Below are 17,609 nucleotides of genomic sequence, written 5' to 3' on the forward strand. Positions count from 1 at the left end.
CACCCCGGCCCCTAAGGGGAAAAAACAAGGACAATACAACCTAACCCCAAAGACTTACCTGATTACCACAGGGGGGTGCTCACCTCATCTCGAGTCGGCGTAGTCAATTCCGCATCACTGCCGCAGCCCGGCCCCTAAGGGGAAAAAACAAGGACAATACAACCTAACCCCAAAGACTTACCTGATTTACCACAGGGGGTACTCACCTCATTTCGGGTCGGCGCAGTTAATTCTGCATCATCGCTGTACCCCGGCCCCAAAGGGGAGAACCACAATAGACTTACCAGGATCTTACCAATTGCCACTTGGAACTCTTCTGGTGGTTTAAATCCGCAACCTGCAAGGAATCTGGCAGAGTGAAGATCAGACTTTTGAACTCTTACAAACAATTGGACTTAGAGTCAATACTGGAACTCACCAATTCCTCCACGCCAGTGAAGTAACTGGTCGTCTACGCGCCCCTGCGCTCGACGCAGGATGGAGAGCTCATCTTTCCAAATCTTCAGGTGAGATTAAGAGGGAACTTCAGGAGTGTTCTGTGGGCAGACAAGGGGAGTGGGAAGGCGGGTTAACGCTCAGATTACAGGAGGTTAATTCCCTTTCTCCATTGCAGAAAGATATTCGTACGAGTCCAACAAACGAAGCTAAGTGGGTCTGTCCAGTCTGTCATCTCGGCTCTGGTGAAAGCAACAGCGGGCCAGTCCAGATCCCCGTGGGAATCAGGTGAGCGTAACACAGCATCAGCCTGAGCGAGAAGTGAAAGTTGAAACAAAGCCCAAGCGAGAAGTGAAACTCGAAACAGAGCCTGAGGGGCTGCCAGTAAGGGGAGAGGGCGAAAAGTGCCCCAACGTTGCTCAGCAGAAACAACATCACTGCCGAGCGACACAAACCCTGCATTGCAAACACGAGCAGAAACAACGCGTGTACCCCTTTGGCGCCCACCAGTTTCTGCAAATGCACCAAAGCCAAAGAAAGAAACTACATCATTGCCACGGCGCTCATCGCTACCCATCATTGTGCCACAGGCTGACACTGAGCCTGATACTGGAAGTGCAACGGCACTATTCACGGATCATACAATACCATGAGTGAAACAGTATAATTTGCGGCCTCGACAGGCAAAGTGATCCACAGATCTTTGGTGCTTTTCTTTTGCCTTTGGTTCCACTCACGGACGGAATAGGAGCCAGGGGCGTAGAGGAAAGAAGTGTGAGAGTTGTGCAAGTCGGACAATTCAAGACTCACGGCTCCTCAGTGCGCTTATAAAAAGTACATGTGTCAGGAGCCAGAGCAGGACAAGCTGGACGCACATAAGTACTAAGACTGATAGAGTGCATGTGTCCTAAGCCAGAGCGGGACAAGCTGGATGCACATAGTAATCTATCAATAAAAAAACTGTTCAGAAATAGTCTGAGCAGTGGGAGGAAGAACAACTAATCTTGCTCGGAGTGGATAGGTGATCTAGGCTGTTAAAGGGCTGGCAGAATTGAACTGTGACATTTTTCGTTGAACTTTTCTGGCATCAAGAACGAGAGACATTTGTGACAAACTTTGCCAGCAAGAAGAAGGACGATGAAGAACAAATCAAGACCGGTTTCAGCCTCCTCCTGCACCCCTGCAGAAAAGATGATAGATTTAGAGACTGTAAATTTAGGGAAAAAGCATGGTAAAAGGAATAAGGTACTGATTTGGACATTGGTCCTGTGTTTCTTAAGTATGGTAGTACCAACAATAACAGCTATTACACTATGGTTCCTGGAGTCCGTGCACCCATTAGAAACATTTTTGCCAAAAGCAGCTACTGAAAGCCCGGTTCATGTAATCACTGGTACTTTGCCCCCAATGGAAGAAAGACATAGAGAACGATACGGCAACAATACATTGTTGCTCATCATGAACATGACCCATGCGGTTTTAAAGAAAAAAGATTGCTGGGTTTGCGCCCATTTACCACAGCACAGTGGGAAAGGGATAGGCTGGTATGTACAACCATTACCATTGGTTTATTCATGTGAAGTATCATTGAGTGCAATGTTCTTTGGAAAATGGAACAAGAGTAATACGGGTCAGCTAGATGAGACCAATATGAATGAATTTGAGGAAGTGATCATGAGACCTGTGGGTTGTTCCATATTCCACAAAGCTCGCATGTTTTCACCAGATCCCATGAGGAAGAATACACGAAAGACAACAAGACTAGATAGATTACATAGGCAGAATACACCAACCCGCCAGCAGAAGAAACATCAGTAATGACATTTCGAATGAGGGATGAATGGAATAAAGATGCTGTGCCCCCTGCCTATACAGTGGATCACTGCCCCGAAACTGCTCCCCTATGTTTACAGAAAAAGGGTTCCTATGAAGTAGGAACGTTTAGCAACTGCCTGAACACAGTGGTTTTAAAGCACGAAATAGAACCCGTGTACATAGGGGACCCTGTTTACTTTATATGTGGGAAAAAAGCATATCCATGGTTACCTAGGAACTGGGGAGGTACATGCTACCTAGGTCTACTGTTTCCAGGAGTGTTCCTCTTGGAGACAGCAGAAGTAGCCAGACGAACAAAAGGTAGAACTCAAAGGAGTAGCGAGGATGGAATGATAGCACTAGATATAGCCAAATCATTTATACCATTCTTGTCCCAAATAGAAAATTCCTACAATATAAGAAAACTGTCTAGAATATTAAACAATACAATAGATTCAACAACGGATATTTTATTGAATATGACGTTAGAAGAAAAAGGAATAAGACTAATGGCACTCCAAAACAGGATGGCTCTCGATATAATATTAGTTGATTGTGGGGGAGTTTGCAAACTCATAAAAACTGCATGCTGTGTGTATATAGATGATTACTCCCCTACAATATTTAAAGCAATCCGGAAATTACATGTCCTAAATTCCACACTCTCTACTGAAGAAGGGGATTGGGGGATAGGATCCTAGTTTTGGGGATTATTGCGGTCTTGGGGATGGAAGTTAATTTCGATACTAATGGTGGTACTTGTGATATTCATAACATGTTGCTGTTGCATACAATGCTTACCAATAGTTTGCACCAAAATAACTGATGGATGTAGTAAGGGATGTATGCACATGGTGTCGAGAGGAAAACAAACGCATGGCCAAAATAACAGAGACACTGATGAAACAAAAACAGTAAAACAATTCATGGCTATAGACATTAATGATGAAGATGATGCTCATAATAGCATGAAAGGTTCAGACATAGATACCCCAGACTTATCCTCATCGGAGGAGGATACAATGAATGAATAAGACGTTTGGCATACGGCCAAAAGGAGGGTTTGTCAATCTGGAAAAGTGAATACCCTTCATTTGAATGACAGACGTAACTTGATGGCCGTAGGCCACCCGTCTTATGCACCGAATTATAGAAATATAGACTGTCATGCTTGACCAACAAGCGGCCATTTTAAACGTAGCAGAATCGCCATTTTGCTTGTTAACCATTGCTCATTGCTTTCTGTCTAAAACTGCTTTGCAGCTTGCAATTCTTGCGGATTCTGCTTACTCTGCTCAACTGTTAACATTGTTGTCTGAATATGAAAGGGCAAGGTCGCGGGACTGAGGAGTTTGTTGAAAACTCCTCATGAGTAACCCAGAAAGGAATGCCCATGCTCCCTCTCTGTAGCCTTGAGGGAGAGCTGCAGGGCATTTAATCACTTCACAGCTGCCAGCCAGTCTCGTACGATGGTAGAATATGTTAGAATAAAACAGCTAAAGGCTTGAATTATGCTCTTCCTACGGCCCCCCTTCGCAAAACCCAGGCTCCCAGGACACGAATAGTACCTCATAGATAGCAAAGCATGGAATGTGGCTCTTCCCCCGTGTGCAGCTTGCTTCCAAGAACAGAACCACTGTGTTCTGTTCAACAATTAAAAGATGCCTCCGCACTTTCTAAATTGCACATTGTTACTAGAATAGACATCGAAAGTGTCATAATTGTCATACCCGTCAGAAATGTCCATCGTCATCCCGAGTTCAAAGAAACTTAATAAAGGAGGGCGTTAAACATGACATAGCTGATTTGTATGATATGCATTTTGTATATATGTAACCGATGTACGTAATTTGCTCTCTTGCATCCCTCGAGGTCTAGGAAACTCACGTCGCGGGGCATGAGACCAGAATTGGCCAATTGGGACTATTTTTGCTTGCAATAAACCCTAGCATTGGGAATTTGAACCTCGTGTCTGGCGCATCTTTTCGTGTATGGTTATTGCCTTGTTTCCATATCACGAGGGACCCCTAGGGGCCCCTTTCATTTCTTTCCAAGTCTCGCAAAGCTTATCTAATGCATCTCAGAGTTCTCTCACATATAATAATTCAAAGGGAGAAACTCCAGTTGATGACGGACGAGTTTTTTTAATGGCAAACAGGACCAACGGTATCATAATGTCCCAATTTTCCCATCCACTTCTACTAACTTCTTTAAGATGTGTTATAATGTTTGGTTGTACCTTTTCACTAATCCATCCATCTGGCAATGGTAAATGGAGGTGCGTAGGGTCTTAAACTGAAGAATCTCCTGATGCTCCTACTTGTTGTCTGTCTTTAGTCTTGTTTTTCATGCGCTCTGATGCCTTCAGGCATGCAGCACTCTATAATAATTTAAATAAATAAATCTTCTTAACTTCAGCCTTAAGTGTACTCATTAATGTAGATTGTTATCCGTCAAAATTTCTTTTGGGAACCCTATCTTAGAAAAGAAGGAAAGTAACAGTTTTATCATTTGTTGTGAGCTATGGTTCCTTAATGGAAATGCTTCAGGGAAACGAGTTGCATAGTCCAAAATGACTAGCATATATTTATTACCTAGTATTGAAATTTCCATTGGGCCAAGTATATCCATTCCTATCCTAAGAAAGGGGAATGTCAGTAATAGGTAGGGGTTGTAATGGAACTAGAGGAGATATTTGAGTACTGGTTTTCAGACATATGGCACACATGCTGACAACATTCTTTATATCAGCCTAAATTCCTGGCCAGTAAAATGTATTCAGAACTTGGGCTTGGTTTTTTGCTGTTCCTAAAAGACCCTATTAGATGGGAATATGCCATTTCTAACACAATATTTTTGAGGCTTTTGGGTCTTACTATTTGTGTTTGGCGTGTACCAGATGGGTTTATATCCCCTCTATACAGTAATCCACTTTTAAGATGAAAAAAGAAATGGACTGGGCCATTCCTTCTTTGGTTATTACCGGATAAAAAGATTCAGCTTATAATGGGTCATTTCTGTTGTATGAAAGCCAAGTCAGGAAAGCTCTCTTCCTCTGCCTCAATATTGGGTTTTACAATAGGTTCTGACTTAGAGGCAAGTCTAATATAGGTACCTTTGGGGGTATATATAGGTACCTTTAGGGATCCGGGGGAGAGGATTAAGTCGGTAGCAATTAAGACCCTATCTCTGGGTTTAATTAGATCCCCTCTGCTACTATAGGTGCCTAGAGACTGTGGTAGCTATCGTAGGAGTGGAGGCTCTTTTGCTTACTTTCTCAAACTTAAGGGTTCCCCAATTTGTATCAATTGATTCCGATCCCACTTCTGACACAATCTATGGAGGGGTCAGAAATGTGATGCAGACAAGAAGGTTTTTCAAAAGATCCCATCATATTAAACTCAAAAAGGGTTTGATAAAAATCTCACTATCCCTACCCTGATGAGGATTTCCAAAGTGGATAAGAGAGGGGGCGCTCACCCAGCTGTGATTTCCCACGTGCCCTGCTTGGGCTAGTCTGGCCATTCCTCACCCAGGGCCGCTGAAAGGATCCGCTCCACTGACAATATGAGCCCCGGGAACGTTCAGGACATGGAGACACTGCCCGGCAGGACCCCACCCACACACTATAGGAAATGAAGCTGCAATGCAGCTGTAAAAACAGGAGGCGTGCAGATGAGGCATCATATTGGTACCCTGGCAAGAAAAGAAGAAAAGAAATGTGTAGCTATAGGGGTTTAGGGTGAAGGCGGACTCCTTCAAAGAGTAATGGACTGGGACAACAAAGTGAGGGGTGTGGTGTGGAGGTAATGGATGAAATACATAGCTCTCCACTCACAAGCTTTCGGCGGGTGTCACCCGCCTTGGAAAAGAGTTGACTCACCCGGCAAGCCTCCTGCAGCCCATTCATTTCAATGGGCTCTCACCCGCCAAAAACAAAATTGGGTGTTTTCATCCGCCTTTGCAACACAAATGGTTGAGAGCCATGGAAATGCATACATTCTAACCCTCTCATTTTGGCCGGAGACGACTTATTACATAAACCTTGCCATTTTTTGCTGTCTCCATTCTAACCTATACCTCTCAATTCGCACGCTTTTGAGGGTGTCAACTACCTTGCAAATCAGCTGAATCACTCGCCAAAGCGCCTGCATGTCTACACACCTCCATGGGCCCACCACTGCCAAACCCGAAATTGGGTGTTTTCTGCCGCCCTGGCGACACTAAAGGTTGAGCGCTACGATAACCCCAATACAATAGAATGGGGAAAATCGATTTACCTGCGTTCTCGGAGATAATCTCCCTCTCAGGTGCTGCAAAACGTTGGTGCTTTGACTGAAGTCATTCAGTGACATCCAGGTGAGTGCGTATCATTATGGAACGCTAGGTTAGAATGTTTATGCTTAGGTCTAAGGGAGCATTCTAATATTGTCAGTTGGGGCGAACTCTCTGTATGGTCAGACAGGTGGATGTCTTTCTCTCTTCCTCCCTCATTACTTACAACTTGAACTGGTGATTTACTTATCTGTGGTTGACTTTCTATTACATTAAAGAACCTATCAATTTCGGATACCATGCAGCCTTCATTGAGTTACAAAACATACCACGTAACATTGGCGACGATGATGGGATTAACTGAGGATGTTGACTGTGACTCACCTCAAGGGCTGTGTCGTACCACGAATCTGTGTTCAAGGAGAATGGAAAATGTCGTGAAGCTTCAGGAGGAGAGCGTTCGTCGGGCACGGCAAGGGAGATGCAGCACTATGAACAACGGAATGAAGAGGTGCTGTGTGACGCTACGTGCGGTCAAGTAAAGCAGCCGGTACCGCAGAAAGACATCCACTGGGTCTGTGACATGCCCCCAATTGTTGAGCCCGCTCTGTAGAGGGTGAACGGAGCTCCTCACTGCCCAAGAACTGGTGGTATGATGAGCTATGCTGCTGGAGAGGGATTACAGCACACGGAATTGGTTCAAGGGGAGTTACTGGTGTTCCGTGTCCCATCTGGTGTGTGGGGGAGCACCAAAGCAGTGAGCGGACTTTGGGGCATTGTCCAACAAAAATGGGTGACACAGTCTGTGTCATATGCTGTTCGTGCTGATTGTCGGTCGGATCAGAGGTGAACTCTGCAGCTGTTGGGAGCATCGAAACTTATGGTGACGTCACTGCTAGGAGGGGCAGTGTCTTACACCATGGAGAGCAACGGTTGTGCCAACGAATCTTCACTGCCTCTCATGAATTCGAGTGAGGTTCCGCGGTCTGTTTCCATGGCAGGTTGCGCGTGTTTCATTGAGAATGAAAGTAAGAGAAGAGCAAACGTGCCAGTTACGCATGAGGAAGTAGGAAAGAGCAGTGGCGTTGGAGAGTTGCGGCGCTACTGTAAAAATGAATTGTTTACAACCAACAATGATGTCCATGCTGGTGTTTACATCTCGAGTGGAAGGAGCGGAGGCGTTTTCAGACACATTTCGAATGAATTAGCCAAACATTACAGCGGTACAGTGCGCAAATGTGCGGCAGGTAACAACCGAGAACTTTGAGAAGATTGTAAGTACTGCAAATGACTGTTGTGTGCCTATAATTAATCCTATTAAGGCAGAAGAGCCAGCAAGGAGGCGGCTGGACGACGGTCTGACCAATTTGGACTGGTTTGATAACATTTTTGGGAATTTTCAGGAACTGCCTACCAGGAAAGACGACAGCATGTTTGAGAATGTTCAGATATGTCCTGATAAGGGACAGAACTGTAACGGCTCTGATTTAACTTGGTTAGATCTTTATTTTGGTTACTTCAGAGAGCCCTCCAGGGGATTATTGTTATAGCAGTGATTTATTCTTAGAAAATGTTACTGGTATTCTGGCAATGTCTTACGTTTTGGTTTATGAGATGTATCGTGGGCTATGGGAAAGTCAGTCAGAGAGTTTTGTGCAATAGTCATGTTCTTAACCATATTTTTTTTTTTTACACAGCTTGACCACAAATACTTGTTATATCATGCCTGAGTGTGTTTGTAATGTTTATCAGTAAAGGAAGGAGATGTGTTGTGATGTGCTTGTCTCTGTATGTGAAAGCTGGTGATGTCATGTGGAGTGTTGCCTTGTGAACGTCGGAATGTTTACCCAAGGATTCCACACCCAGCCAGTTAGAGCTCTCCAGCCTGGGTGATGGGAGCCAGTGTTATGTCCTGTCCACTTATGTATATAACTTAATGTAACTGTGACTTAAGTACTTGTAATAAACATATAAGTAATCCCAAGAAGCCTGGAAGTCACTTTACAACATTGGCGACGAGTTGGTCTTAAAAAGAAGAACATGCGAGCAAGTAACTGAAGAAAGTGGAAGAAGCCTGCTGCTGGGGGTGCAGGAAGAAGTTGGAAAAGGACAACACTGCCCCAAAACACAAGTAAGACCCATCACCCAGGGCACAAAAAGGGAGGAAGGAAGCACCATACTGAAGGATAAGCTGTCCATAAGGTGAAGGGAGAGCTGGGTCCTGGGGCTGAAGAGAGGAGCAGGGCCTTGAAGGGAAGCTCAAGAAGGGAGCTAGGCCTTTAAGATGAAGAAATCTGTGTGAAGAAGTCAAGCCTGTTAAAGTAAAACCAGAAGTGTTGTTAAAAGGAAGCTTAAAATTACACCTGGGCCCTTAAACTGAAGAAGGAATCTCGCCCCATTAGTTTAAGAAACCTGTAGATTAAACAAAGCTCGTAGTGAAGATGACTCCCATGAGAGAGGGAGGAACTAAGGAGCTGCGGGCAAGAGAAGACAGCTGATGTCATAACCAGCAGCAACTCTTTGTGATAGGAAGGTGTTCCTGGGGTATGGCGTGCTGGGTGAAGAGGTCGCCTGTCAGAGGTTGCATTGCAAGTGTGAAGTACTGAGGGGTGAAGAAGAAAGCTCTGCAGTGATGTTTCCATTCACCAATCAAAGCATATTCCCCTCTTGGTAGCGCCACCACCAGTGTAAAGGTCTACCGGAGAGTTTATTGACGGACAATGGTCCCCAGTTTATAGGGGGCAATTTCACTAGCTATTTAAGGAAATTTGGAGTTGATCACAAAAGAACCTCACTGTACCATCCCGAGTCCAATGGAGTGGTTGAAAGGATAAATAGGTGTGTGATGGAGAGTATTCGTATGGGAGAGGAGTGCGGATTGGATAAGTTGGCCATGATACAGAATAGGATCTGGGCCCGGAGGTTGGCGCCACATTCAACAACGGGTATGTGCCCTTTTGAGCTTTGCCAGAGTATTTGGAGGTAGCGCTTCTGCCAGAATACTTGAAGGTAGCGCCTCCGCCTGAGTAATTGGAGGTAGCGCCACCACCAGTTTGATTGGAGGTAGCGCCTCCGCAAGAGTATTTTGAGGTAGCGTGTAGCAAATCTGCTAGAGTATATTGAGGTAGCGTATCCACCAGTGCGATTGGAGATATCACCCCAGATGCTTGAAGGTGTAGGTGGGTGTGTAGGGTTAGTGGCCTACAGAAGTAGGGAGAGTGTCCCTCAGAATTGATATTCCCCATGCTGGTGATGGATGTGGAGAGGAGGGGAATATGCTGTGGTGTGTTTGTCCGTGTGTGTTGACGTTTGAGAAGAAGGGAGATATGTTGTGTCTATTTGATGTATCTGTGTGGGTGCAGTGTGAATCAGTAAAGGAAGGAGATGTGTTATATCGTTCCTGAGTGTGTTTGTAATGTTTATCAGTAAAGGAAGGAGATGTGTTGTGATGTGCTTGTCTCTGTATGTGAAAGCTGGTGATGTCATGTGGAGTGTTGCCTTGTGAATGTCGGAATGTTTACCCAAGGATTCCACACCCAGCCAGTTAGAGCTCCCCAGCCTTGGTGATGGGAGCCAGTGTTATGTCCTGTCCACTTATGTATATAACTTAATGTAACTGTGACTTAAGTACTTGAAATAAACATATAAGTAATCCCAAGAAGCCTGGAAGTCACTTTACAACAATACTCTGCGTGTTTTATGTGTGATATGGTGAGGCGTGTTTATGTATTCCTTTTATTTGATACTTATGCACGATTCGTATTCAGGTTTTGTGTGCGTTGGAACTTGGTGAGGCAATTGCTATGTGTTCATTTTTTTCCTCTTTGGCAAAACGGGGAAAAAAAAAGGAGGAGTTTGTCCTAATTGCATAATGGTAATAGGAGCTTCGGCTGAGGTGGTCCTTATTTAGCTGGCCTGGTTACTGCGCAGCTGTGATGTTGGAACCAATGTTTGAGAAGTTTTTTTTTTTTCATTGGATAAATTATAAGAGGAGTTTCAATGGAAGTGTCTTCTTGATGCTGGTCGTGTTTAGGCACAGTGGTTAGGTTGGAGCAAGGTTGCTCCAAGTTTATAATGCCTGAGTTTATGGCATTTATTTTTGGTTGGTGTTTGTGAGCGCATGCATGAATGTTTTGCGAGGTTGGCTATGTTTGATGATCTAAGGTATTATTGTATAAGATATATTGCCATTATACCTAACCTTACACTTACTTCCACAGTTTCACCGTGAACAATCCTGCAAGTTTGAACAATGGACTCTTGTGTGGGCGTTTATGTTCTGATTTTATTACCATGTTCATGCTGAATTAGTTGTAACGTGTGCAGTCTGTAAGTATGTGTTTGGGGTTCAAGGTGTATTGAGTGGAGTACATGGCATTGCTTGGATATAAGGATTGCAACCTTTGGATTGGTAGTATGAATGCTGGTATGCAATATTTGCATCAATTTCTGGGATGGTTTCTCGGGGTTATTTCTATTGCTCAATGGTTTGGTGTTGCATAAAGTTGATATTACCATTGTGGCACCAATGTTAAATAGTGGCCTAGGGTTATTGAGTTTGCATACATTTTGGTGTTGCTACCGTAGCACCATCATCTGGGATATTTTCCCATTCTAAGGGTTAAATGTGCATGAATTATTTTGGACATGTGCCTAGAATAATATTCAGTGGTGAATTGTCTTAGGTAAATTCCATTTTAAAGGTTGGAATACAGTGCTGTGATGGTGGTTGTTTTGGGTTGGATTTTGTTGGGGGGCTGGTTCCCGGTGATGTTGTATGTGTGGTATTGGCCTGCCACGGTTGTGATGGTTTTGAGTGGTTTAGTATATCTTTTTGGTGAGTATTTGGAAATTGTGGTGAGGTTAGATGGCTTTATCCAGTGTGTAGTATAGTGATTTTACATACACTGCTATGTGTTGATTTTATTGTAATATTGTGAGGGGGAAGATGTGTTATGTTTGACTGAAGTCATTCAGTGGCATCCAGGTGAGTGCCTATCATTATGGAACGCTAGGTTAGAATGTTTATGCTTAGGTCTAAGGGAGCATTCTCATATTGTCAGTTGGGGCGAACTCTCTGGATGGTCATACCAGTGGATGTCTTTCTCTCTTCCTCCCTCATTACTTACAACTTGAACTGGTGATTTACTTATCTGTGGTTGACTTTCTATTACATTAAAGAACCTATCAATTTCGGATACCATGCAGCCTTCATTGAGTTACAAAACGTACGACGTAACAGTTGGCACGTATGGAAATGTATACAAATAAAAATCCTACGGCCAAATGTCTTATTCTTTTAGGCCTTTTAGAAGCCGTTGAACAAATTACTTTTTAGGTCGTCCATTAACTTAATGCAAACCTTTAAAAGTATTAAAGCTATTCTAAGCTTGAATTTATTTCACTTGCATAATAAATTCAACCAGCGAGCTTGGTAAAAAAATATATGTTTACTTAAACCACTTTGACCGTTTAGCACTATGAGATTGTGGCCCCAGGTTTGCGCATCAATAACAATGAGACGCCACTCAATAACAATGAGGTTCGCCCAACAACATAACACGCTCGCGCAGCACGCAAGTAACTTCCCTTCACCAACATGGAAGCGTGTTTCTAATTTGTGTCTATACATTAGTATGGATCATGGATTATTACATTCTTACAGTACTCAAAGAACACACCGGGATTCACCAGTTTGTGACTTTGAAATCAGACTGATTCACCGTTCCAATATGGCCGCCTCTTTGAATTTTTCATTTTTCGCTAGCCCTCTTTTTATTTCACTGCACTAAGTTGACGTGTCTAACACGGGGCGGGACGAGAATGACTGGTGACGAAGCCTATCGTAACGCTTCGCGGAGGGTATACGTGCGCTGGTGCATACAGAGACAAAAACATAGTATAGTAGGTCTCTCACCTGAATGACCCTGGCCACGAAATCGGGTAACGAAGAAGAGCAGCGCTGCTAGGATCAGTGCCGCAAGGACATACAGCACTGGGTCCATAACTGTTATTAAACGTCACGGCTGTCACACCCGCTGTACTACCACAACCGGGCTGACCAAATAGATAGAAATAGGACTTGCTGAGTTAATCCCACAGTAAAGCACGCAATAGGACAGTAAATACAAAAGAAGGACTACTGAGTTAAAACCATATCCGTACAATAAAGGCGACCACAAATATGAGTGATGGGCATTAACAGTATTTACTTAATTATTTCACTTCAAATAGTTTTAATGACTGTTATGGAAGAGTTAACAAATATAAGATTAGACTTTTGCAATAAGAAAGTATAATAGCACTTTAATGATTGCAATGTAAGATAACATTAAAATGAAGAAAAACCTTAGCTTTACATAGGAATGGTAATTTAGCAGATAAGGGATATTATATTAACTTCACACTTCCTCGTCCCAGTACTTTTGAGGTTTCCAACCACCATATCAAGAATCCATTAATCTTTTAACTAACTGTTGTGGCCTCTCAATAAGACACTGTGCAGTTAACGGTTAGAAATGCTTTAATGCTGCAGATTAACAGTGCCCAAATTATACATATGCCTAGCCAGGCATGAAACCATCTCTGTGGAACAATATCTTAAGCAGGTAACACGGGGGCTGAGGTGCCCAAGTCATAGCTCTCAACTCACCCGCTTTTGGCGGGTGTCACCAGCCTTGCAAGCAGCTGAATCATCCACCAGGTCCCTCATACACCCATTCACTTCTATGGGCTCTCACCGCCAAAAAGAAAATCGGGTGTTTTCACCCACCTTGGTGCATACATGCCAACATTCAGATGCACTGGGAGGGAGATTTAAAGAGGGAAATCGGAAGATGCATATTTCCTCATTTTAATGCATTGGGGCTTGTGGGGACATCACATGATCGCGGGAGCGTGTTCTCGCGAGATCTCGCGGGACGGGATATCGCGAGCCCACACTCCGCGGGAAAACGTTCCTGCTTCAGAGTTGGCGCCCGGCCAGCTGAAGCGGTCACAGAGGAGCGCTGCTCCTGATTACAGGATAAGAAGCAGTGAGCCACAGAACTCACACCACAGCTTCTAGGGCGCAACACCACAGCCACAGGAGGCTTCATGGGGGCCCTAGAAGTTTACAGCGTGCCACCAGTGAGCACAACCTTTCCACAGTGAATCAACTGGGAAAGCACAGGACTTGATCGCAATGAACTGTAAGTAAACGCCCAGAATCACCAGGCCACCTTAGAGCCTTTCTCCCTGTTGTCAGTCAATAAAGACTGTTAGAAACCCTACAGCGTCCTGTCATCAATTTAGGCCACAACATAACTGGCGACGAGGATACCAGAAGTCCCACGGACCCACCATGCAAGGCGCCACACCACCCCCTGCGTTTCTCCCCTTGCCAGGGACACCGGCAATTCCTTGGATGCAATGGGAACCCCTTTTTTCCACCTACTTGGAAGCAGTGGGCGGCACGCGATATGCCCCCATCAGGAAGAGGGCGATGCTATTAAATGCGTTAGGGGTTGAAGGTCAGCGCATCTTTGCCGGCCTTAAAGAAATACCTGCGGCGGACGATGATGTCGAAGACGACGATGTTTACAAAGAAGCGACTCGTCGCATCATGAAGAGATTCACCAATAAGGAGAACATTGTACTGCACAGGCTGAGATTCTACACTCGCAAGCAGGAAGGGAGCGAGCCCGTGGATGACTACATCACCAGGATGAGGGAACTCGCTTCTCTTTGCGCCTTTGGAGAAAATGCAGAACAGGTTATCTGCGACATGCTCGTTGTCCACACCAACTCTAGGAAAGTACAGGACAAACTCATCCAAGAAAAGGAGGTCACCCTCGATAAAGCCATCCAGATTGCCAGGGCGGAGGAAGAAACCTCCAGCAGACGCAAGGAGGCGGGAAGTCACCTGCCTGTGCCCGAAATGGCGGCGATACAATGGAGAGGTCGCAGAGACAAGCATTCCCGCGACAGCCCCAAAGACAAAAGTCCCAGGAAAAAGGAGGCACCGAAATGTTACAGATGCGCCAGCTCCAAGCACATGGCGAACGACCGCGACCGCCCCGCCAGGAATAAGGAGTGCTCCAAGTGCGGACGCATTGGCCACGTGGCTCCGGCATGCATGTGGCGGGAGAAAACTGTTTCCCGTGTTGACGGTGACTGCACCTCAACTGATGATGATGAACTACAGGACAGACCCATGGTTGTCATGGTCAATGCCCCCCATGCCAGAAGAGAAAAGCCCCACTGCACCATTAAAGTGGACGGAATGGAAACGCGCGTCATGGCTGATTCGGGATCCAACCTCACCATTCTGCCCATCAACACGTACAAGGAGATGATGGGACAAGAAAAAGTGGAGATTAGATCAACCAGGCAAAAACCGACCGTGTTTGAAGGGGCAACGGTCGACCTGTTGGGCTACATCAAGGCCGGATCGATTTTAAAGGGAGGTCTACCACCACCAAAGTGTATTTTTCACCCAAAGGTCCAGCCGTGCTGGGGTGGGATGACCAACACAAACTCAGCATGAAACTAGATCCCAGCACTCCGGAACAGGTGCTCATTATCTCATCAGGAGCAGCGCAAAACTAAAAGGAGATCTTTCCAAACCTGTTTTCCGAGAAACCGGGAAAAGTGAAAAACTTTGTCCACAAGATTCGGCTGAAACCCAACGCCACCCCAGTCAAGCACAAAGTAAGGGCAGTACCTGCCACCGCAAGACCAGCTTTGGACGCCCACCTGAGGAAGATGGTCGAAGAAGTAACCATTGAAACCGTAGAATCCTCAGAGTGGCTGAGTCCGGTAGTATTAGTAAAGAAAAAGTCCAGCAACGACCTCAGGATCTGCATCGACCTGAGAAGCCTGAACTTGGAGGTGATCACAGATAGCTTCCCACTCCCCAGCATCAATGAGATTGTCCTCATGATGAAGGAGGCAGCAATTTTCTCGAAGCTGGACATGCGTGATGCCTATCACCAGATTCCTCTACACAAGTCCTCCCGCCCCCTGACGGCGTTCATCACTCCTTTTGGCACCTTCCAATACACCCGCATGCCTTTCGGGTTATCGTCCGCAGCATCCGCATTCCAGAGGATGATGAACTCCCTGCTTAAAGGCCTCACCAATGTCTCATTCTTCCAAGATGACATCCTGGTGTACGCCAAAGACAACGAGACCCATGACAAGGCACTCAAGTCAGTCCTGAGCAGACTTCAGGAGGAAGGCATTCACCTACGCCATGAAAAGTGTGTCTTCGGGGTGAACAAGGTAGAATATCTTGGGTACTGCATCTCGAGTGATGGGGTAAGCCCCAAGAAGAACCTCATGGAGGCCATTACAGAAGCACCGGCGCCGATGTCCAAAGAGGAACTACGCTCATTCTTGGGCCTAGCCGAGTACTATGCCAAATTCGTCCCCAGGTTCTCTCAGACCACGTCTCCCATGAGGGAGCTCATGAAGAAGGGGGCAGCGTACTCTTGGGGCCCATAACAGGATGAGGCTTTCGGCGAAATCAAGAAAAGGATTCTACACGCGCCGTGTCTTAAACCATACAACCCTGAATGGGACACCTACATCACCACTGACGCCAGCGCATACGGCCTAGGGGCCACCTTGACCCAGAAGAAGGCCGACACTGAGAACATTGTGGCGTTTGCATCCAAGGCACTATCCTCATCCGAGAAGAATTACTCTACGGTAGAGAAAGAGATGTTGGTATGCGCCTGGGCCGTCGACTATTTCAGATCATACGTATGGGGGACAAGATTCAAGTTGATCACCGATCACAAACCCCTAATTCACATGTTGAGCCCGGGCGGCACCAAGACGGCCACCCCGAGACTGGCCAGGATCACTGCAAAGCTCCAAGAGTATACCTATGAGATACAACACATTGCGGGCTGGAAAAACGCACAAGCGGACTGCATGTCCAGGCTCCTGAACCAAAGCGCCCCCGGCACCACATTCCTGGAAGACGAATGTGTCGTTGCTTCCATCGGCGACTTGAGGAACGTCGAGTACATGGAAATTAGCGAGCGCCACTGGCAGGAAGAGTTCGAGCAGGACTACGCCCTAAGGCACGTAAGCACCTGGGTTCGAAATGGATGGCCCAACGAGAGAGCGATCCCCGAAGGCCTTCATCCCTACTGGAAGGTGAACGAGGAAATCACCGCCATGAACGGTCTCATTCTCAGAGGTGATCAAATCATCCCACCCAGCGGAATCCGCAAAGTCATACTGTGCAGAGCACACTCGGGCCATTTAGGGTGCAACATGACCAGACGAAGGATATGCGACGCATACTGGTGGCCAGGCATGGACCAGGACGTACGGCAGATGGTCGATAGGTGCCATGAATGCTCAAACAGCGACAAGCGCCGAGCCGTGAGGCAAGCCCCCATGCTGCCCACCAAGTCCCCAAAGGGGTGTGGCGAAAACTGGGGCTGGATTTCATAGGGCCGCTGGACAACATGCCCCCAGAGCACAGGTACGGGATAGTCGTGGTCGACTATTTTTCCAAATGGGTGGAAGCTGACTTCACCCCAGACATCACCACAGGAACAGTCATTGAAACACTCACCGCCATATTCCAGCGGGAGGGCCTGTCCGAAGAACTCGTCACGGACAACGGAGTCCAGCTGGTCTCCAGAGAAATGGAAAAATTTCTCATCTCAGGCTCAACAACATCAAACAGCGAAAAGCAAGTCTTTACCACCCACAGGCAAATGGCCTAGTCGAGCGGGCAAACTGCTTCATCAAGGGGGCGCTACAACTGGCTCACGCCTTGGGCCTAGACCCATACAAGACAGTCAAAGAAGCCGTAGCGGCCCACCGTCTCACCCCCAACACGGTCACAGGTGTTTCACCTTTCCATCTGCTGAGGGGGAGAAGGGCAGCATCCTCACTGGTACCACCATGGCTCCAGCAAGTGAGGGCTGACGAAGACGTTGACATGGATGACATAACGTGCCGCATGCAGCGCAACAAAGAAGCAATGAAAGCACAGGGGGATTTGCGCCGAGCTGCTCGACACACACAAGTCAACAAAGGGGATCTGGTGAAGATACAACTTCCCCACAAGGACACCT

General features: G+C 46.1%; 1 protein-coding gene across 1 annotated transcript in view; it reads right to left on the reverse strand.

Annotated features, from left to right (window-relative positions):
- Nucleotides 1–12,607, reverse strand: part of DDRGK1 (DDRGK domain containing 1) — a 180,770-nt gene extending 168,163 nt beyond the window's left edge. Inside the window, exon 1 of the mRNA XM_069632243.1 lies at nucleotides 12,443–12,607. Coding sequence (XP_069488344.1) covers nucleotides 12,443–12,530 — 88 coding nt within the window. The 5' untranslated portion in view covers nucleotides 12,531–12,607. The remainder of the gene's footprint in view (nucleotides 1–12,442) is intronic.
- Nucleotides 12,608–17,609: the final 5,002 nt, after the last annotated feature.

Source organism: Ambystoma mexicanum, chromosome 6q, assembly GCF_040938575.1.
Source record: "Ambystoma mexicanum isolate Mex_15411 chromosome 6q, UKY_AmexF1_1, whole genome shotgun sequence".
Lineage (NCBI taxonomy): Eukaryota > Metazoa > Chordata > Amphibia > Caudata > Ambystomatidae > Ambystoma > Ambystoma mexicanum.